Below are 22,713 nucleotides of genomic sequence, written 5' to 3' on the forward strand. Positions count from 1 at the left end.
ACAATGACTGACACCCCCATGTCAGCCTTTGTATTTCTGCTTCGCATGTCCAATGTTTTTTCTTAATTTGCAATGTTTGCCACAATTCACCTTTTTCTCTTCTCTGTGTGTGGGTCGCGGCTGTCTGTCCCTTTGGTGGTGGGTGGAATGGTTGTGGTCCCTAAGTTAACCATAGATCAGGCCCATCCGTTGGCAGTTTGGTATGCTTTTATGGGAGCAATTCCCCTCTTAGGTTACCTATTGATGAGCTATACCAAGTTCGGCCACCCTGAATATCAGGCATGGGGGTAATGGCTGAGCCCACGTGCCCCGCTGGGATGATTCCCAATTTCGAATCTCATTTTCCAAGTTTGGGTTCCGTGGGTGGGGTGGGTATAGATGCTCAACCCTGTACTAAAGTTGGGATACTCCAGACTAACTTTATGTTTAAAGTATTTTATTCATTCAGCGTGTCACATCCAAACTCATATACAGCAATACAAGATCGGCAAATGAAGAGGAGCAAAAGTTCGGCATGACACTAAATTTCAATACAAACGTCCCCCGCCCCCCCAACGTCCCAATGCCCCACCCAACTCCCCCCCCCCGCCCACCCCACCCACCGTCCAGCGCGCTACTAACATGCAGCCCCTCTCCCAAAGCTATAGGTAATTGGGGGAGAAGAGTCCCGCCCACTCACCGATCAGGCGCTAGCGGGCTCGAAAGCCGCAGGAGGCGAAGGTACTTCGGGCATGTGAGCTCCCTAAACTCTGTGAGCAGCAGAGCGTGGAAAGGTTGCCACAGTTCATTAAATTGTGTGACATCCCCTGCCACCACTAAAGACAATTTCTCCATCCCCAGCACGTGCCAAAGTCTGTGGAGCCAGCCCGTTATCGTGGGCACTGTGTCTGTACGCCAGTATCTCAAAATATTCTGAACTGCAGAGCCGAGTGCAATGGCGATCTGTCTACCTCGTCTGGACTTAAGGGGATACATTAGCTCATTTGGGAGTCCTAGCAGGGTATATGCCGGGAAACGTGGGAGCTCTATGCCGAAATGCAAATCAATTCCATCCAGCACTTCCTTCCAGTAGGCAGTTAAGAGGGGACAGTCCCAGAGAATGTGCGTGAGTGTACCCAGTTGTCCGCATCCCCGCCAGCATGTGTCTGTCTTACTATGATCGAACTCATGGATCCGCTCGGCGTGTAATACCAGTAAGTGGACACTTTGGTAAAAGTGTCAGTGAGGCCCATATGGTATGCTGAGTGGCGCGCCCTATAGGCTATTTGGTCCCAGTCCCTGGGGCTCAGTGTCCTCCCAAGCTCCCGCTCCCATCGATCCCTCCCTGGATTATGGAAGTGTGTTGAAGGTAATAGCAAGAACTTGTACAGGTCCGAGATCAGTTTTGAGTCCGATGTACGAGACAGCAGCCATCTCTCACACGGCAAGAGCCTCCTATCCGCCACCTCCCTCACCTGTGGCTGAAGGGCCCAATGCCGAACCTGCATATAACGGTGTCTCTCCGTTTCGGGGAGTGAGAAGTCCAGCCGAAATTGTGTAAACGGGATGACACCCTCGGGGCCATACAGGTGACATAATGCTCTGCAGCCTGCCTGCCGCCAATGCGTGAAGGCTCCCTTCTCAATCCCAGGGGTGAAGGCAGGATTATCCACCAGCGGCGAAAGTGGCGATGGGAATGTGGTGAGGCCATATCTAAGGTAGGTCGCATCCCAGGCCGCCCTGCCACTGCTTGGTCCTGGAAAAGCCAATGCTTATCCGACTCCCACCTGCACCATTCGACCAAGTACCGCAATTGCGTCGCCTGAAAGTATTTACGGAAGTCGGGAATACCTAGGCCTCCAGCGTCAGGAGACAAAAAGGAGAGGGTCCTACGAAGCCTCGGCTTTTTCCCCTGCCAAATGAACCGGGCCACGTCCGACTGCACCTGCTGTACCCACCCTGTAGGCGGCGGCAGCGGCAGAGCCCGAAATAAGTAAAGTACTTGCGGCAAAATCGTCATTTTGACAGCAGCAATCCTACCCAACCAGGCAAGAATGCCGCGATTCCAGCGGCCTAGCTCGTTCCTGATCTTGGCACCCAAGGCCGAGTAGTTGGCTGTAACCATAGGGATCCAGATAGCCCCTACGTTGCCAGCTAAGTATGGTACCGCCTCCGAGGACCAAAGTAACGGAAACCTGTTCTGCAAATATGCCTTGGTGTCAGGCGCCAGGGAGATATCCAAAGCCACCGACTTCCCCATATTTACTTTAAAGCCCGAGACCGCGCCGAACGCCGCCAGTTCTTCCATACAGGCTGGAAGCGATACCCGGGGTGTAGCCAATGTGAAGATGACATCATCAGCGTAGAGACTGATTGCATGGGTGAAGCCTCCCATCCATATCCCCTCCACCGCCGGCCGCGTCCGCACCCTTTGAGCGAACGGCTCCATGTAGAGAGCAAAGAGCAAGGGCGAAAGCGGACAGCCCTGCCTCGTGCCTCTCTCGATGGGGAAGGCTGCAGAGGTGTGGCCGTTAACCCGGACCACTGCCGAGGGCTCCTTATAGCAGTTCAGGATCATGGTGCGAAACCATTCGCCTATACCCGCCTTCACCAGCACTTGTTCCAAGAAGGGCCAATGCACACGATCAAACGCCTTTTCTGCGTCAACCGCTAGCATCATCCTCTCCCCCGGAATCCGGGAAGCCTTTTCCAGCAGGTGGACCACCCGCTTCGTATTATCCACTGTCTGCCGCCCCGGAACGAAACCCGCCTGATCCGGGTCAACAAGGCCGGGCAGATGAAGCGCCAGGCGGCTTGCCAAAATTCCAGTATAGAGTTTCAGGTCGACATTCAGGAGCGATATCGGCCGGTAAGATCCACAGTGTTTAGGATCCTTCCCCGGTTTGAGGATGACCGTGACGGAGGCCCTCAAGAGGTCAGGTGAGATGGCTCCAGGTTCCGCGAAGGAGTTGAAGAGGCGGGTGAGGATGGGGGCTAACGACCCGCAGAAGGTCTTATAGAAGAGGGCCGAGTAGCCATCTGGGCCTGGTGCTTTGCCGTGCTTGAGTCTGGCAATGGCCGTCACTACTTCCTCTATGCTAATGGCCCTGTCCAGGTGGTCCGCCTGTACGGGGTCCTGTTGGCCAGAAGTTTGCCACAGCGATCCCCCCGTATAAAAGGGGTGTCGCAATCGGAGGGCCGCATATTCCGCCCGGTCCATATCCAAGGCGGCAAGAAGTTTCCTCGCCTCTTTGAGCTGCCACCAAATCCTCGGCGCCCCAGTTCTGCGGTGGATCAACTCCAGCTCCCGGACTCTGCCAGTAAGCTCATCCCTCTTTAGCTTGCGCTCCCTATTCTCGGCCGCGGAGATTGACAAGAACTCCCCCCGGAGGACCGCCTTCAAAGCCGCCCACTGGGTGACTCTGGTGGTATCTGTTATCATTGTGTGCCAAATATTCCCTAAGTACCCGCTCAATACGATCCGTTACCGTTTTCCTGTGTAGTAGAGTGTCCCGGAGGCGCCAAACCCTCGCCGGGGCAGCAGAAGGCGGCAAGCAAAAGGAGGCCTCGACAGGGGCATGATCCGACAAGGAAATAACCCCCATGTCCACGGCGGACGCCAGGGCCTGCGCCGGTGAGGTGACCAGGAAATGATCGAGCCTCGCATAGGTCTTGTGCGCGTGGGAGTAGTAGGAGTAATCCCTGGCCACGGGGTGCCTCTGGCGCCAGAGGTCCCAGAGGTCCACCTCCGCAAGTCTAGCCTTACAGCCAGCTGAAAATTCTCCAACTTGCGGGGACCGCTGCACCGATCGGTCGACCGCCGAATCAAAGACCATGTTAAGGTCGCCCCCGAGGATAACATGCCTATCCGGCGAGGCCGAGATCTCTTCCACCGCCGACTGGAAGAACCGCTCCTGTTTATCATTGGGGCTATACAGGGAGCCTATCGTGAATGTTATGCCCCCCACCCGAAACCTATGTGCCAGCAGCCTCCCTTTCAGTTCTGCGAATTTGTGGATGTGTTCCCCCCTGAAATGTCGAGCCACCAGAATCGCCACCCCGGCCGTCTTGGCAGTACCGGAAGAAAAGAACTGCGTCGGGAATTTACAAGAGCGTAGCCTATGTGTATCCTGTGGTAACAGGTGGGTTTCCTGAAGGAGGCATATGTCCGCCCGGGTATTTTCTAACAAGGAACGTACTGCTCGCCGCTTAACCGGATTGTTCAGACGCCTGACTTTCAAGGTCACGATCTTAAAGGTATGAGGAGGCATAGTAAGAAATGTGTAGTGAGGCGCAAGCGTCCTGCGTGGAGATCATAGTGGGCCGGCATACCCCCCCCAGCTCAAGCCGCAAATCAGTCTCCCAAAGATAGTATGCAAAGCCGCTCCCCCCTGCGCCGCGCGGCCTAGTACCACTCGCCAGCCCCAATGCGATAAGGTCTCCCCCAACCCACCCGCCCTCCCCACAATTGGCAGTGGCAAGCATGACAGCTGGGCCCCCACAAGGACCCCCGGGCCTGAGTGTACGCGCCGCTACTGCAGTCGTGTTTCCGGGCACGCGCTGGACTCCCCTCCCCCCCCCCCCCTGCAAACCCCCCTTCCCCCTCCTCTCTCTCGTAGCCCCCCCTCCCCCTCCCCCTCCCCCCCCCCCCATTTCCTGCAACCAACACCCCAACCACCCCACCACTCATCCTGCGGCAACGTGCCAACACTTCCCTAACCCCCTCGGACAGTGCCCCCCTCCCCCTCCCCTCAACCTGAGTCAGCATTGTCCAGGTCCAGTCCCAGAGGGACAAGTCTGTGGTGAAGTACACTAGTGGACGTCCAGCCACCGAACCCCCTTCCCCCGCCCCCACCCCCAACTGGCCCCCAAACCTGCGTAGTGTCCAAGGCTGTGATGAGCTCCCCCCGGAGCGGACCTACGCCGTCGGCGCCGTATCAGTTAAGCCAGTATTCTCCGCCACCTCGGACACCGCCTCCGCCATGCCAGCTCTGATGGTGGGTGAGTCTGGTCTCGCCTGCCGTGCCGGGTTGTCCCGCCTCGACACCCGCTGCCAGCCATCGCTGCCGGCGCGCCCCCGCCTCCGCGGAGCCGCGTCCTCCTCCGGTGCCGGTATGCCCAAAACCCCACATGTCTCCTGCAATGACCGTAAGTGATGCATAGTGCCATTCCATCGGAATAGGAGTCTGAACGGATGTCCCCATGTATATGGCGTAGCGTGCGACCTCAGGAAGTCGGTGGCAGTCTTGAACGATTTCCGTTTCTGAAGCGTGATGGCGGACAGATCCTGATACAGGGCGACCGGGCGCCCCCGGAAGGTGAGGTGCTGCTCCCTCCGCGCCTCCGCAAGGATGCGCTCTTTGAGCGGGTAGTCCGGGAGAAAGGCTAAGATGTCCGGGGGCGGCAACGACGCCCGGCGCCGCGGCCCAACTCGATGCGCCCTGTCGATCCGTATGCTGAACCCGTCCGGCTCTCCCAGGACCTCCCGGAACAGATCTTGCAGGTAGCCCGCCATGTCCGTCCCTTCTTCTGTGAGCGGAATGCCTCGGACTCTGATGTTGTTGCGTCGCGATCTGTTTTCCAGATCCTCGGCGTGCGCCTGAAGGTCGATCTGCTGATCCCGGAGACGAAGCACCTCCTGTTGCAGCCGTTCTAGTTCCTCATCTCGGTTCCGTCCGGCATCCTCCATCGTGGCCACACATTCTCCCAGGCTGTCCACCTCCTGCCGGACCTCCCACACCTCGCCGGCTACCTCCTTCTTCAGGGCTTGGAAATCCTCCCGTAAGGAGCCGAAAAGAGATTCCATGAAGGATCTGGTTATCGGAGGCTCCCCGCCGTCGCTGCTCAACGTGCCTCCAGAGGGGCTGGGCGACTGCTGCTCCCGGTCAGCTCTCTGCTGGTTCCTGCCCAATAGTTCGGGGAGGGTGCGTTCCCCCTTGCGTCCTCCCTTGCTGCCCGCCATGGGCTCCGGGACTCAATGCTGGTCGCCCCGTCAATGTCACAGACTCCCCACGAGGGCCCCTGTCCCGCTTCTGCGTCTCCGGGGCCCCTCTCTGTGGCTCTCCTGCGGCTGCTCACACACACCGGTGCTCTTCCGGTACGCCCCTCCAGGTCTCCTCCGCTCCTGTCTGTGGGTAAGGCGCCTTCGTCGCCGCCTCCGGTACCTCTGGGGTGGGGGGCCTGCACCTCACTCTCAGGCCACCGTCCACACAGCGCTACTACCAACACCACCGCCGTATGCACTCCACCGGGCCAGCAACTGTTCCACCGCGCTCTGCCGGGGCCGCAGGGTGCCCCGGGTCCCGCACTCCAGGCGCCGTTTCCGCTTTTCCAACCGCCGGGGGCGGGGTCACACCGCCCCCCGGCCCGATCACCCCCTTCGCCACGCTGTGCCGCCGCTTGCCGCGATCCGGGCCGCTGCTGGGCCCCTGGTCGTCGCGTGGGCCGTCTGTGTGCTGCAGCCGGCCGCTCCCGCAAAGCCGGGCTCCCTCGTAGTTAGGCGTCCGAGCCTGCGGCCACTCGCGTCGGCCCAATGCTCCGCCCCCTCCCGGTCGCGGTCACTGGAGCGCTCCGACGGGTGCTGCGGGCGGTCCCGAAGCGCTCCGGGCACCCAGGTCACTGCTACTGGCCCACCAGAGTCTCCGCTGCTCAGTCCCCGTTCCTCCGGGGGGAGATGCGGCAGTAGGCCCGGTCTAGGGGCTCAGGGAAGCGGGAGCCAGCGGAAAGTCCGTCCGCTCACCCCGCCATCTTGGCCACGCCCCCCCAGACTAACTTTAAAAGAGGATTGCTAGGCTTGGTACAGCAAGCTAAGGCTCTCAATGTTTAAATTACGAGTCCACTTGGAATTGCATATTTAAGCAGTCTGCCCCAGATATGGATCACTATTTTTTCTACAGCTTACATCTTCTGATTGCTTGTCATCTCAGAAACGATTCTCCAACCATACTTCAAAAACCCAGCATGAAAAATGTACCTCCACTTGATTCCTTCTTTAATTTTTGTAACCCTTTTCTTACCTTCCATCCTCTATTTCCAAGAATAGCCTCCTCTCAGTCGCATGCCTGCCTTAATACTTCTTATCGTAATTCTGCAAGTGGCTGAGACTTCATTTCATAGCTCACAACCTCTCCTGTTCGAACCCTATCTATATAATCTAACATTACCAAATTTCAACTCACCAATCATATGATCCATTCACAAGAAACCACAAAGCACCATTACCGATCAAGCCTACCTGGTATATATAGATCACACACTAACTGGAGCAAATGCATGCAATTTTGTTTCTTGGGAGCACATGACTAATCGCAATATTGCACAATAACCACTGGATTAAACCACTAACCTCGAGTTCCAGAGTAGCATACTATTCACCATAAAGCACTTTAGCGCCTTGCCAGGGTTAATAAGCACTATATAAATACAATTACAATGGGACTATGTGAGAGAAGTGACAGGTGGGAATAAAGCATGTGTGTGACTGACATGTCCACATGTGCATTTAAGGAGCGGGTGAATGGCATGGCTAGGCTGTGCGATAACTGTGTGCATATTTGCGTTCAAGGGGCGAGAACAGTAATAACATTGCCATTTTTAAATTTCTTGGTCCTCACGGGCCACACAATGTCTGAGCTTCAGTTAATAAATACAAGCATCTCTAACGTAATGATCTACTCCCCTGGTGTGCAGTAATCACCACTGAAAACCGATAAAGATACACAAGCAACACAGACGGCCTATTGTGCAGAAATTCTGGGCTTGTTACGGGTAAGTGGACAGCACGGAAGAGTTTAAATGCATTATGATATACTGGAATACTAACCTGTTAATTAAGAGCTTATATTCTGACGACTGGCACGGAAGAGGGTACTAAATGATTTATCAAATTAATAATTCTCACTGTCAGTAATTCTCTTTAAATCTCCCCCGAACAGCAATACCATTGTTCCGGTTCCAATTATTAGCATTGTATTAGCAAAAAAGTTAACCAGCAAAAAGAGCGTAATCTTCAAAGGGCCGCAGGTATCCTCTAGGAAAATAGGAGAATGGCTGCAGAGAGTTCTATACAATCTCTATTGTCTGCCTGCAGCTCCTTATGTGAATGTACTAAGCTTGGAGGTGTTGGGGAGGTGGAAGTAGGGTTGCTGGGAAAGGACTCATCTTCCAGCTCCGTCTTTAATTTTACACAACGATTCATTTTCCATTACAAATTTGAAACTGTTCAAGTAATATGTTAATGAGAAAGATTTTGTAAAACGTCCAGCATTTTTCTTTTTAAACTTAGAAGCCAATCAGTATTGAAGAATAGTCAAAAAAAATGAAAAGCGACTGATTGGTAATCAAGAGAGTACATTGCCATTTTGTTGCAAAAATTCTTCATAGAATAAACATTATTTGACAACAATTACTGCTGTACTCCAACAACTAATAAAATCTTTGCTCCTTAAGGTAATGCGCCCAGATGTAGCGAGGTATGGGAAGGCACACCGCTTATGCAAATGAAACCACACTCATTTCGACAGCTGGCAGATTGAAAAGAAGCCTTTGGGGATAAGAGCACAAAACGGAGGATCTCCTGTCCGTATCCGGGTGGTTACATCACCCACACCTTAGTTTCACAATACTGCACAGGACTTTTTGGGGCTCGCGCCCTGCGTTGCACTACGCAGCAGTGCTCGCGCATGCGAGAGCCCTTTTGTGGAGGGTTCCAAAACGGACCCTGGAATCGCACACGCTCGTGCGATTCCTTTTGAGCCACGGTATTGGCGTTTATGGTCTTATTTTTTAGAAAGACAGCACCAATAGCCAAAGGCGGTCGTGTTGCTCCGCCCATGGCCTATTGGTGTCTGTTACCCGCACGCCATCTGTTTTCAATTACCCAGACACGGGCGCGATAATTGAGACCAGATCGCTCGCTGTGGCACACCGCGCGCACTACTTCAATTATAGCAGGCTTTTCCACAACCAATTGTCTAATAGAATCAGCAATTTGGAGATTGCATAATATTTGCCTCATTTATCGTTAACAAAATTAGGACTTTTTCATCATTGGCTCGGAGAATCTGCATTTTGGCGGGTATTGAAATTTGAATGCGGATGGCACCGGCAAACTGCATGTAACCTGACATGTAGGACTTTAAAAGTCACTGTACTAACATTATAAAGGTAATTAAATTATACAAAGTTATCTATGCACAAAGCATTGATCCTAGGTTAAAAATGAGACACTGCGTGATTAGGCAAGCTTTACTACAATATATGTTAACTTTCAATACTTCCAGACACTCACCCATAATGCATAATGTGCAGCCTGCGGTCACACAGTTGGGCAGCCCCAGCCCATGAATAGCAGCGCCTTCGTCTGACCCGAGTGAAATACTTGCTCATCCTGAACTTGGCAGCCTGTGTCAGAGGGCGATTCTGCAATCCGAGTTCACTGTGTCGTTTCTGCGATGCTAGTTTTTTTTAAAGCCAGACTACTGGGCTTGCACATGCATCCTGGTTACACTACTGCCCGCCAGTACCTTCGCCCTACCACCGCCTCACCCCCACTACATCACCGCTCCCATTTAATTCTCCAAGAAAATGTTATGTTTTCTACAAGTACTTCAGCCCTCAAAACATGGTTCCTACTCTCTATATCCTGTAAACTGCGCACGAACACCTGGTTTGCACTCCCCAGACCGCACCACAACCAGCCCCACCATTCTGCTCCTCCAACCCCTGTGGTCAGTGTCTTTGTCAGGGCGTGTAGAGGAATGCAGCAATGTACATGTAGAGAGAGAGACTATAGGCGCGAAATGTAAACTTTATGAAGTACGGCGGTGAAGAAGCCAGAGGTGTGTGGTGGTGGTGGTGGTGGGGAAGGGAGGTGTCTGTGATGGGAGCAGGCAGCTCTTGCTCTGCAGTTAGCCTTAGGTGGGGGCTGGTCAATGGGACTTGTGATGGGCTTTTGACCAGAGGACGGAAAAAAGCACAGGCATGCTGATTTTTACAACGGCCTTGCACTGACCTCTCCCGCATTTAAGACCTGCATGCTGTGAACATGATTGACTGTTGTTGTTCACAATTTAAGAGTGTGAGAGGAGAGCAAGCAGAGAGAATGTCATACAAAAAGTAGTATTATAAACCCATTTACTTGTAGGAATGCTGATAATGAGGAACGTGAACACCTACAGGCAAGTGGCCTTTATCAAAGGAGGTGGGGGCGAGGGAGGAAAGTGCGCGTAAGGTGTGTGAGATGTTTTAGTGGCATGTACGTCAAATACATCAGGTCTCTGTAGAATAAGATATGTTTACCTCATGTTATGTGGTATTTGCCAACATTATGTGATCAAAAAAGAAGGCAGATCTTGCCAGTTTTAACACCTTTAATTAGCACAACCATGAAATGACATTAAACCACTGAAAAACAAAAGTCCTACTACGATTCGGACCCACTGGTCATCGCACTGCTCTACAGCAGGCATATGAATCTTCTAAACTGTTTTAAAGTGTTTCAAACGTGTGGCCAGCAGATTACCTACACTTTTCTGTAGTAAGTACATATCAGTCTGCTGAGTGGCCTTACCCCCGAGACTTCCTTGATGCAAATAAATCTCAGCCGCAGGTGCCCTATCCCTATAATGCAATATGCTATCAGACTGTACCACGCCACTGATTCACCACTCGGCTCTAATCCGTTTCTGAAACCGCTATTTCCACCCTGCCCCTATTTGTGGATCCCCAGAGTAATTTCATTTTATTTTGCATGCAAAGAGCTATTATTTCTTTGTTAAGTATGACTCTCATAGAGAGCCTCTATCGTTTATTTTAGATTCCTAATTTAATAACAACTGCTATGACACAGCAACAGTTGATAAGTAAACCAATTACCTACTGTTGTATAGGCTTGCACGTTGACACCGCAAAATGTTATTTGCTAAAACCTTGCAAAGACTAGCTAGCCAGAGCGGCGACCTTGGAGCTGGGAAACCAGGCTCGAGTGACCTGGTTTTTTAGGTCTCGCCAGACCCGGCGCATGCGCTGGTCTGGCGAGACTTATTGAGAGCGCTCCAAAAAGTGCTACCAGGCCAGCCTAGAGCTACAGTGCATGTGCGCGGGCACGCGCTTTACCGCGATCACTTTCACTTTCGCGGCCGTACGGCCGCTTTGCATAGCCAATAGGTCTCGCTTTTGGGACCTTATAAGTATTTAGTTATGCAACTGTTGCATGGCTAAACACTTATAAGGTCCCAAAGGCGAGACCTATTGGCTATGCCAATGCTCGTCTAATATTTCTCTTGAGGCTGCATCATTTCAGAGCCTCAGGGAGGCTCTACTCGCGGAAGTAACTCGCACCAGAGACACGGATGCTCTCAGAAGCCACCCTTTAATAATCTAGCTCAGTGGGTGGAGGCCCTGCAGCAGAGGTCTTTAAGTATCTGGCTCTCGAGCGTTTAAATACTACTTTCATTCTTCGGAGAACGATAAATAGACTGACACTGAGACAGTCTAAAAGAGCAGGCATTAAAGTGGGTGACAACGCAAAAGCACTAAGTGTCGGACTCCCAGGTGAAATTCCGAGTTGATCCTGCCGGGATCAGAGCTTGTGACTTGAAGATTGCACTTGTTTATTAGATAACACTAAGTTCGCTCAGCCATTTTGCTTGATATATGTGGGAGAAAAGTATGCCACTGCGTCATTCACCCCACCTACAAATTGCGGATTCCTGTGATTAAGCCACCTTTTATCCTGATGAAATGTTCGTTGGTGACAAGCATGGGGTTTGTTTGCCGTCAGAGTAATGCAGTCTGACGAACTTTAGAACTTTCTACAACGCAATGTGACTGAGCCTCCATGTCTTCGAATCGTCCGTGGCACCCCCTCTGTCACACCAAGATATTTCTTTTTACTATCCAAGTGTATATATTTAACAGAATTTAGGAATGAGAACATGAAAAGGTGGTTAGTTCCGCCTCAAAAATAAAATGCTTTGACTACAATTACATGGCATGCTCTAGCGTCTAATGTGGGAATGTGAATTCACCAGGCTTAAGGGCTAGCTCAGGATTTGTCAAATGACCACACACCATGTGATCCTGGACAAATTACATCATCTCAGTGTTCCTCAGTGCCTTATACCAGCACTAGGAGTACTTAAAAATGTGTCACATGCTGCTTACATATCGCTATGTAAATAAACTTGGCCTAGTAAATGTGCGGTTCTTATTTGCAATGAAATTGTAGCAGTGTCAATTCGCCGTTTAAATAATGAGGCCTGGCAGGAGCTGCTGAATGTTTTCTTAAGAAACCTGAATACCCAAGTGCCAATCATGGCGCACCCACATGACCAAATTGTTCTGTGACCTTGGCCCACCCACTTTATTCCCCCTTTGGGCTTACATACATACCAACATTTGTAGCGCTTGGGAACATACTAACCTCAGAACTATTTTCAGTAGAGACAAAAAATGGAATGCCTATATTTGCGCTCTTTACTATATAGAACATAGACCTTACTATAAATCACCTCTTTCGAATCTCGGTGTGGGCTCAACATCCTGTGATTCTGGGCAAATCACTTAAACTCCTCTAGAGATTCCTGAACGGGTTTTGTGTGTACTTGAGAGAAAGGTAGTTCTCCCTGCACAAAGTAAGGAATGCTCTGTTCATTATGCAAATGTAATGCATTAGTAACAGATCGTAAAGCAGGACAGACGCATCACACCTCTCAGCTCTCCTTGTCAAATGACTTTCAGCTGCACATTATTTATTTATTTTCTATACTAAGACTGGCAATTTATCTTTACATTAAGCAGCATAGGCTTACAAGTCTTAAAACGTGAAATATTTATTTGTTAAAAACCCCGCAGACACGGGCTGGACTCAAGGGGTCACGTGACAGCTAGGCACCAAAATCAACCCCAGAGCCTTGGACAATATCAGGCTAAACACCTGGTCCTCCCCCTGTATTCTTTAATAAAGCCATTTGTTGTGATTTTTATATGGTCAAATGTTTTGCCAAGCTACGTTAAGGCCCAAAAAAACGATATGGCATCTTAAATGACAATGACTTTTGTTTGTGTGTTTTGACAACATCGAAAAGTAGCTGGGATCTATTATGCCCTACAGACCCCAACCATGTCATTGCCGCCACATGCGTGGCGCTGACGAATGCTGCTGCCCCCACACTATCCACATCTCCGCCCCCTGGTGTATCAGTGCCACCCAGTGCAGCAGTCGGATCCACTCAGGCCCCTGATGTGTCAGTGGCACACAGTGCGGCATCCGGTTCTTCAACACCCACAGGTGGGGCAGGGTACACACCTGTGGACGTGGATGGGACTGTGGGCAGAAGGACCAGGCACTAGCATTCATTACCGCCACCTGGCCTGTTTCTGCTTGGTCCCGCAAATGGCCTCATGACCTTCCACTGACCCACGATACACTCCGATGCACTCACCTTGCACAGAGACATGGACTGACATTTCCGGATGATGCCCAATGACATGGCGACCAGGCGGCGGACTGTAACCTTCCCTTCAGCAGGACTGGTCATCCCCGGACGGACTCTGGCTGGCCCTCCACGGGCCCATATTGTGTAGTGTGCTGGGCATTGCCCTGAACCGCTCCAGCTGCATAACTGTACTGGAAGAGCAATAAACATCCATTGACGCACTGCTGTGTCATGTCTTTCATCAGTCATGTATGCATGTGTGGATGAATGTAGGGGCAGTGATTTCCCTTGCGTCAATGATGCTCATCCTGTGGGATGCCAGTCAGAGGGTGCTACATTGCATTTTGTGTACCGAGTCCCGTGGACATTACAACAGGGACACATGCATCACTCACTTCCTTGTCCGGACATGGACTGAACCACGCCCAAAGCCCACTTGTCATTGTGGCAAGCCCTGCGCTGGGTCCAGCAGGCCAGACCACTCCGCTTACACTCAGAGGGGGGGCCCTCATTGCTCCCCCGTCACAGGCGAACTCGCTGGTGGTGTGCAGGTCAATGGTCTAGTTGTCAGCATGTCACAGCCACTCCCTGAGGGCAGGTGTGCACGCACACCACACCCATCCGGCACAGACGTCACATTCTCCGCCAACATAAGGGGTCCAAACGTCACATTCTCGGACGCCACGGTTCCCAATCATAAAGGGCACAAGAGTTTTGTTGCGCACAGGGTTAGTGGGACCCAGGCCTGCGTACAGAACGGGCCGACCACCACGTAGCACTGTTGCACAGGGTTAGTCACACCCGGCGCATTGCGGCAGGCACAGGCACCCCGCCATGGGACAGTGACTTTGTGTGCACTGAGTCAGTGGCACCTTAAGCTGCTGAGCGGATGGGCAGCCTGTGATGATGCCCCGCCCCGGCGGTCAGGGCAACTCTGGTTTGGTGTGCCCTTCTGGACCGCAGTGTAGGCCAGAGTCAGCAGGCAGCGTGGGCCTACTGGCACGTGGCCTCGCTTCCGGGTCACAGACTTAGTGGCACCCATTGGGCTGATTGGGTGTGCAAAAGACACACAATTGATGTACGTAATGCTGAAAAAACTCAAAACTGAGCGGGTGTGCAGCCTGCGATGTTGTCGGGTGCACTGGTATGTCCTCGGCCATGGAGTATTCAAGACCCAGCACCAAACGTGAGACCTGTTGGCTTGCGGAGCTTGGCTGCATGGTGTGGAGGGTGCTATGTCCGCGGGCCCCGGGCTTGTGGCTTGCAGCGGCACGTGGTGGGACATCCAGTCTACACGCCGGTGGCGGAAGGTGAGCAGTGAGACCTGGGTGTGCATGCTCTGTGGGTGGCGGGTGCCTTGGTGATGCCTCTGCGCCTGGGTGTGCATGAGCGGGTAGGCGATGCTATCTTGTGCAAGTGTGTGTACTGTGCCAGTCATGTATCTGGACTCTGTTTCAGATGACAGCTCCAAATCAGACGTGTGGTACTACTATACATACCAGCACGTGGTTGGAGACACACTGGTGGCAGCAGGTGAGCAGTGTGGCCTGGGTGCACTGGGGCGGCTCTCTCTTTCTCTCTCTCCCTCTCCTTCTCTCGCTCTCCCTCCCTCCCTTCTCTCTCTCTCTCTCTCTGTCTTAGATGTGCCCAAGACACACCTTCTCATCATGTTTTTGGTTTTGCAGGCTGTGACCTATGGACTGTCTCGCGGGGAGACACCATGTGTCTTCATTTAATTTTGGTGTTCATTTCAATAAAGTTTTATTTGTTGCTTCGAAAGTGAATGTGTGATGCTCATTTCTGTGACGACACATGCATTTCAACTGTTGTGATTGTGCAACATCATGCAGAATATTTTGTACAAGTTTTTGTGTAGCTGATGTGGCATGTCTATGTTGGGTGGGGGTGCCAGGGAGGGGTGGTCTGTGGGGTTGTGACAGTGGGTGTTGTGGCCCTCTTGGGTGTCCGGGCCGCATGATGTGTGGCTCCATGGCATCTGTTGCCCTTTCGTGTGGCCCTGGGCTGGTCTTCCTTTTGTGGTGCTGGCTGCCATCAGACTTAACACCAGGTCAGAGCAAGTGTAGATTTCCTGGTGCTAACGCGCCTTATCGCCGGTTTTGTGTTCTTATTGCCGATCGGGCTGGTCGTTGAGGTGTCGCGGATTTTGGCACGGGTACGCCTACTCTGCATCTCATTAGCAATAGTTAAGGGGAGCCTCTGTGGCGATGTTTTTTGCGGCTGTGATCGTGGGTGAACTGGTGCTGTGGGCTGTTCGCACCAGCTTGTGAATGGGGAGTTAAATTTATCACGACTTTGGCTGCGATAAAGTGCCGTTAATTCGGCTATAGCTCCTTGTGAATATGGCCCTTAGAGTCTTATGTTGCATAATTTTTCTTTGCCTCATAATTTAGCTATCCCTGCAGCAAAATGTGATCCACCCTTATAGCATAATTCTAGTAGGCCCTACATACAGCTCATAAATGCACTGGACCTACTTTCATAAATTACATGGCTCATACAATACGTGTTAAAACAACATCGGACTTCAAAGTATAGAATGCTTCTCCACTATGACCCAAAGAACACTGCCATCACCCAAAAAGAATGCTGCACTTACACACAGAACTCCTGTCAAATCTCTTTATGTAACCCACTAGGTATTATGCAGAAGGAGCCCAATTTCTTTTATCACCAGATGACCAAATAGCAATCCTCATGCACACTCTGATCATAGGAGTCATAACGGAGTATAAAACAGGTTAGACACAAAAGGATCTTCACTGACTGCCACCTCTTGCTGGAACTCCTTCCTGGACAACCCTGTAACATCACATGTCACCTTGATTGCACAAAAGCAGCTCATCAAGCAAAGCAAACAAGGGCTCATTCAGCGCCTACCACTAGTGTTAGGACCTGCTAACATGGTCAAGTAGAACACTGCTCCTATAGCCCATTTAGCCACGAGGCCGTACTAATACCCCACGTTAGGCTTTGCACATATCTATGCACAAAGAGTTTTTTAGCTCCCTGGTGAAGGTAGCAAGGACTCCATTGAATTTAATAGTCAAACAAGACCAAGTGAACGGTTCAGCAGAAGCTGCATCCCCAAACCCTCTGGGGTAAAGGAACGTGAAATGGCGCTTTGTAGCACCATCTGGTCGCTATACTATTTAATGGACTGGGCACATTTTTAATACCGAATGAATGTCTCTGCCTCGCCCTCCAATGTATGCTACCACAACTGCTTTATTAGCTCTAGAAGAAGACCGATTGGTAAACCATGTGCACGGCTCAAATGCCAGCAAATACACTGCCACGGAGTCTACAGCAACCACATCTAGCCTTTCACCCGCAACAAAAACTACAAAATACAAAAACAGCAACTGTCGACCACAGTATTAAATGTCACCCAATATTTCACACCACTCTAAACGGGAGTGGCAGGTGCACCCCGAAAATATAACTGGTCACAATCAGGAGGACATCAGTCGCCCTCTATTCCCCCTCACATGAGTAACATGAGCACCCTCACTTCAGATCACTCAACCACAGTAAGAAGAATTCAGAAGAACCCGTAGAGTCCCTGCCTCAATAGTGCCTGTTCTCATTCATGGTGATCCCTGTACCGCAAGTGTCCCCACCCCTTAGATTAAGGAAAGTGCCTACGTGTGCTCCCTGCCCCAATGCCAGTGTATTTCTTGTCCCAGGTTGGTGTCTGTGATTCGACTCCTTTTCCTAGGTTCAGGATGATCCCTGTCCAAATAACAGTCTCACAGCCAGTGGCCATAGACTTCTGGTGCCACAGTCTGTATTGATGTTTCCCAGTCAGTGACGGCGTAGTCCCGGTCGCACAGTCAGTATATTACCACAATCAATACCAATGTGTCCCGGTCCCACTTGAATCTTTGTACTGCTTGATTAGTAGGTTCCCTTTACCAATGTGACTTCCCATCTCATTATTGGAGTCCGTTTTCAAGTCCCAGTTTATAGCATTTAAATGTTCTCGTGTTTGTATCCCCGGATCTCTCATGTAGCTGCTGGTGTGGGAACCAGTGAAGATGGTGGGGTGCAAGGTGTTCTCTTAGTGCTGGCTCTGCATGCAATGCAAGGGTCTTGTGGACTGTGTAGGTTAGGTATCCCAGCACATAAGACAACCTCCCAGGTAGAAATTGTTCACTGATGAGTCGGTATTTCACCAGCTGTCTCAGGCAGCTTGAAGCAATCCCACTGTTGGAATTCACTTCAGGCAAGAGGGTGAGCCAATGAAAGCCAGAAAGTGTTCAAGAGAGAGGCGAGATGAACAGATTGACAGGAGCAGTTTATACAAATCCAACAAGCACAGCAGCCTCACAGGAACCGTAAACAGATTCTAAGACAATGAAAGTCAACTGCCTTTAACCTTAAGCACCCTAAGACTCAGATCCTAATCAAGCTATTGCAAACCCTCATCACATCCAGGTACCCGCCCGAGGCACTGGCCTTTCTGAATTCAGTCTCTGAATGGAGGCTTCGGCATCCCACTATACTGAATCCACCACCCTACACAGGCAAAAGGAAAGGATTTAGTTCACACAATTTAAACAGCATACCACTAGAAAATGCAAAGTTGTGAACTCATCCTGTGCAACGCAAAACAATAAGACTCGACAATATGGTACTTAAAAATAAATGGTTAATGTGGAATTAAAACACCAGAATTCAGTTTGAGATTTTCCTCAAATTAAAGGCTCCCTACCAGAGACAATATATCTCAGTCTCTACAAAGTGGCTTACTTTGATTTGCACGATTTTCTTTGACACCGATTTGTTTTTAACTGCAGCATTCTTGAAGAATACTTGCAGTGCGACTCAAAGACCATTTTTCTTTTGCCTGGGTGCTGCGTTGAAGCAATGCTATTGTGTTTGTTTTCTCAAAAAGATTTTTGACATGTCGTCAAGGGAAGCACCAATACCTTGCTGTTAAGTAAGTGGAAGGAGCCTTCCACCTGCTAAGAACAAGAATTGGCAAAGCCAATAGGTCTTGTCTATGCAAGAGCTATTTGCTTTGCCAATGTGTTTTAGCCATGTTGTCCACCAGCGTGGCTGCTGTTCAGCTTAGCCAAAGGTTAGTGGCATAGAGGAGAGTGGCATGGAGTAGAGTGGAATGGCAAAGAGTGGAGTAGTGTGTCGTAGAGTGGCGTGGCATTGAGTGGCGTGTATTGGAGAGGCATAAAGTGGAGTCGTGTAGAAAGTCGTACTGTGGCGCAGAGTGGTCTGGTTTACAGCGCAGTAGCGTAGAATGTTGGAGAGTGCAGGGGTGCAGAGAGGGGTGCAGAGTGGCAGAGAGGGGAGCAGTGTGGCAGAGAGGGGAGCAGTGTGGCAGAGAGGGGAGCAGTGTGGCAGAGAGGGGAGCAGTGTGGCAGAGAGGGGAGCAGTGTGGCAGAGAGGGGAGCAGAGTGGCAGAGAGGGGAGCAGAGTGGCAGAGAGGGGAGCAGAGTGGCAGAGAGGGGAGCAGAGTGGCAGAGAGGGGAGCAGAGTGGCAGAGAGGGGAGCAGAGTGGCAGAGAGGGGTGCAGAGTAAAATATAGTGGCATAGAGTGTAGTGCTACAGAGTGCATTGGTGTAGAGTGTAGTGCTGCAGAGTGCATTGGTATAGAGTGGAGTGCTACAGAGTGCAGTGGCGTAGAGTGCATCAGCATAGCTTGCAGTAGTGCAGAGTAGATTGGCATTGAGTACAGTGACGTAGAATACAGTTTTGCAGAGGTAGAGCAGCGTGAAGTAGAGAGGCATGGTGTAGCGTGCATTGGCATAGAGTGTTGCAGAGTATTGTGGCATAGAATTTAGTGACAAAATGTAGCGTAGAATTCAGGGACATGGATTAGATTGAAGCATAGTGGAGGGGCGTAAATTGCAGGGGTGCAGAGTGGAGTAGCGTAGAGTGGCAAAGAGTAGAGTGACAGAGTAGAGTGTCGCGTCGCAGAGGTGATGCAGAGTGCATTGGCATACAGTGCAGTAGTGGCGTACAAATCAGTGGCAGAGTGCAGTGTTGCAGAGTAGTGTCGTAGAGTGCATTGATGTACAGTGCAGTGGAAGAGAGTAGACAGTTTCAGAGTAGATTGAAGTCTCGAAGAGTGGAGTGGTGCAGGGTAGAGTGAAATGTCATAGAATAGTTTGTCGTAGAGGGTAATGGCATAGAGTTAAGTGGTGTAGAGTAGTGGCATACAGTGCAGAGTAGTTCAAAGTGGCATATGGTGGACTGGCGTAAGGTGAAGGGGCATAGAGATGAGTGGTACAGAGTTGAGTGCATTGGCGTGGAGTGCATTTGAAAAGAGTGCAGTGTTGCAGTGACGTACAGTGAAGTGGCACAGAGTGAAGTTGCCCAGAGTCGAATGGAGTGGCCCAGACTGGAGTTACATAGAGAGCATTGCCACTGAGTAGACTGGTGCAGAATAGAGAGGCTCACAAAAAATTCTTCCCTAGTGCAAAAGGTCCCTTGTGTGTACAGTTGACCCCAAGTGATCCGAGACAGTTTCCGTAACATCCGACAGCATCCCCCACCCCCCCCTCCTGTGTAACAGGGATTTCACGTCATCCCCACAGAGGTGCTAGGGGTGAGTATAATAGGGGGCTCTGTAGTCTCAGCGGCAGGTCCCACCAAGCGCGAATGGTGCATTGGACAGTAGTGGAGGCCAGGGGTCTAGGTACAGTGGGGGCACTCAAGTATGCAGAGAAAGGAGTGGGAGCCATATATCCATCTTCCACTGCCAGGGGGGCGGGGGGGGGGGTGTACCAAGAATGTCGCAAAGTGAGCCTGAACGCAGATAAAATATAATTTAATATCAGGGACCTCTAGACCTCCAGCGTCAAAGGGACGCGTGAGGATCTCCCACGCCAGTCTAGGCCGCCTCCCGCCCCATGTCAATTTGATCAGCTGTGATTTGATACTGCTAAAAAAAAAAATGGCAGCTCGGAGCATATGGTATGTTAGTAAACAGGTTGAGAAGCTTAGGTAAGATCACCATCTTAAGCAAAAAGATTCTGGCGACCATGGACAAGGGCATCGCAATCCATCTGGTTATTTTGTCTGTCAATTGATCCAGTATGCGGCCATAGTTGTCCCTCATCAACTCTTCCCGGCAGCGGGAGACTCGAATGCCCAAATACGTAACCGATTCCGCGCACCAAGTCAGCGGATTCTCAGGCTCAAAACTCGGGGTGGAGTCAGTTAGTGGGAATATCTGAGACTTTCCCCAATTCACCCTTACCCCCGACAGTCTGCCGAACAATATCATTATTCGAAGGATTGGATTAAGGCTTACGTCAGGATCTGGCAAATATAGCGTCAAGTCATCCGCGTTTAAGGATATTAAAATTTGTCTCTCCGGGTAGATCAGGGCGTGCTCCCGATGGGGTTGCCTGATTTTAACCGCCAATGGTTCAATGGCTAGAACAAATAGAAGGGGTGACAAAGAGCACCCCTGTCGGGCGCCCCTGGTGATCACAAAGGGAGTTGATCTTGCACCATTAACAAGGATCCGTGCCTGCAGGCCTGAGTACAGCAAGTTGATTCAAGCCAAAAAGGGGGGGGGGGGGGGGGGGGGAAACCCCATGCGCTGCAGTACAAAGGCAAGGTAGTCCCATTACAGGGAATCAAATACCTTAGTGGCGTCCAAGAATATTGCTGCAGCGTTGGACTCCGGGTCCATGTCCTGCAGTAACGCAAACAGCGTGCGTAAGTTGTGGGATGTACCTCTAGTAGGTACAAAGCCCGACTGGTCCGGAAGAACCAATACGGTCATCAGGGGGCTGATGCGGTTAGCCAATAATTTAGCTAGGATTTTTCCATCCACGTCGATTCAAGAGAGGGGCCTGTACGAATCGCAATGTCTAGCATCTTTACCTGGCTTGGGTATGGAGATAATGTGGGCCTCTCGCATAGAGGGGGAGAGCACACCAAACTCCCTAGCCTCCTCAAACATGTCGCAAGATCGGGAGTAGCAGGTGATGAAAGGTCTTATAGAATTCCACCAGGAGGCCATCCGGCCCCGGTGCCTTCCTGGATGCCAGTTGCATTTGTGCAGCAATCATCTCATCATCCTCGTGGTGACTAAACAAAAATTCCCGTTGGCCATCCCCTAACCACGCAATCGGAGTGTCTTCAAAAAAGGACTCAAACTCAGAGTGATCCCTTTGAGTCTTATACAGACTTTTATGAAAGCACCGGAAGGTTGCCACTAAATCCTCTGTGTCTCTATGGATCTGACCACCTGCATCCTCAATCTCTAGAACTGTATTCGAGAACCGAGGGGGCCGGATTAGGGATGCCAGCGCCCTACCTGGCCTGTCTCCCTCCCCGTACCAGCGTGCCCTGAAGTATTTTACCCAAAATTTACACCCGCTTTCCGCAGTGTTTTGGTACTCCTCCAGTGTGCTTCTAAACTGTCTGCAGTTCGGGGGTCGGCGCTGTCTGGAGTCTCATTTCGATATGTTTAAGGTCGCCCTCAAGTCTCTGCAGTCTGGCCCTGATATCTTTCAGGATCCCCCCACTCTTGGCAATGCACAGGCCTTGAATAGTTACTTTAAATGCCTCCCAAATTGTGGAGTAGCGCACGACCGAGTTTTTATTACGCAGGGCTCGACCAATCCATTCGCCCCCTCGCATTTGCGAGGGAGAATTGATGAGCACAAGCTATTTTTAGGTCCTACTCGCCCTTTCTGGCGAGTAGGAAGAGAAACTAACTTTTGTCCTCTGTCTGTAAAAACGAAGCAAAAGTGACAAGATTACAAGATTTAAAGGCATTTTTATTGCTCACAAAGGGAATGAGCAATAAAGATGCCTTTAAATCTTGTTATCTTGTCACTTTTGCTCCGTTTTCGGAGACGGAGGTCAAGTAAGTTGAAGTGAGGTCGAGGGGATTTTCCAAGGCACTAGACCTGCAGGACTAGTACCATTTTTCGAGCCCTGTTACGCGAAAAGAAATCTATGATCTCCTGTTCCAGTTCTTGTTTAAACACTGGGTCAAGCAAGGATTGTGGATTCAGGCACCAATTCGAGAATGGAGAGCTTTCATGCGGAGGGGTAAGAACCATGAGTACCGGGGAATGGTCTGAGTAGGTGAGAGGGAGATGGAGGGTGCGTGTCAGCCATGGAATAAGCCCTTTAGTTATGAGCCACATGTCAATTCTGGACCAGGAGGCTCGAGCCGTGGTGAAGCAGGTCCCTTCCCTCAGCACTGGGTGCGTATGTCGCCGCCATGCATCAACGAGCTCATGATCATCAACGATCATTTTTAAAGTGGATTGGGATGCGGACCAGT

At 51.0% G+C, this 22,713-nt stretch overlaps 1 protein-coding gene across 2 annotated transcripts in view; it reads right to left on the reverse strand.

Moving 5' to 3' along the window:
* The window catches only part of ERLIN1 (ER lipid raft associated 1), a 286,035-nt gene that overhangs the window by 257,585 nt on the left and 5,737 nt on the right, over positions 1-22,713 (reverse strand). The window contains exon 1 of one of the 2 annotated variants that reach the window (XM_085608713.1): positions 13,425-13,609. The exons of the other annotated variant lie outside the window; for it this stretch is intronic. Coding sequence (XP_085464839.1) covers positions 13,425-13,449 — 25 coding nt within the window. The 5' untranslated portion in view covers positions 13,450-13,609. Of the gene's footprint in view, positions 1-13,424; positions 13,610-22,713 lie in introns of those variants that run through there. 2 annotated transcript variants of the gene reach the window in all.

This window comes from Triturus cristatus, chromosome 1_2 (assembly GCF_964204655.1).
Source record: "Triturus cristatus chromosome 1_2, aTriCri1.1, whole genome shotgun sequence".
Lineage (NCBI taxonomy): Eukaryota > Metazoa > Chordata > Amphibia > Caudata > Salamandridae > Triturus > Triturus cristatus.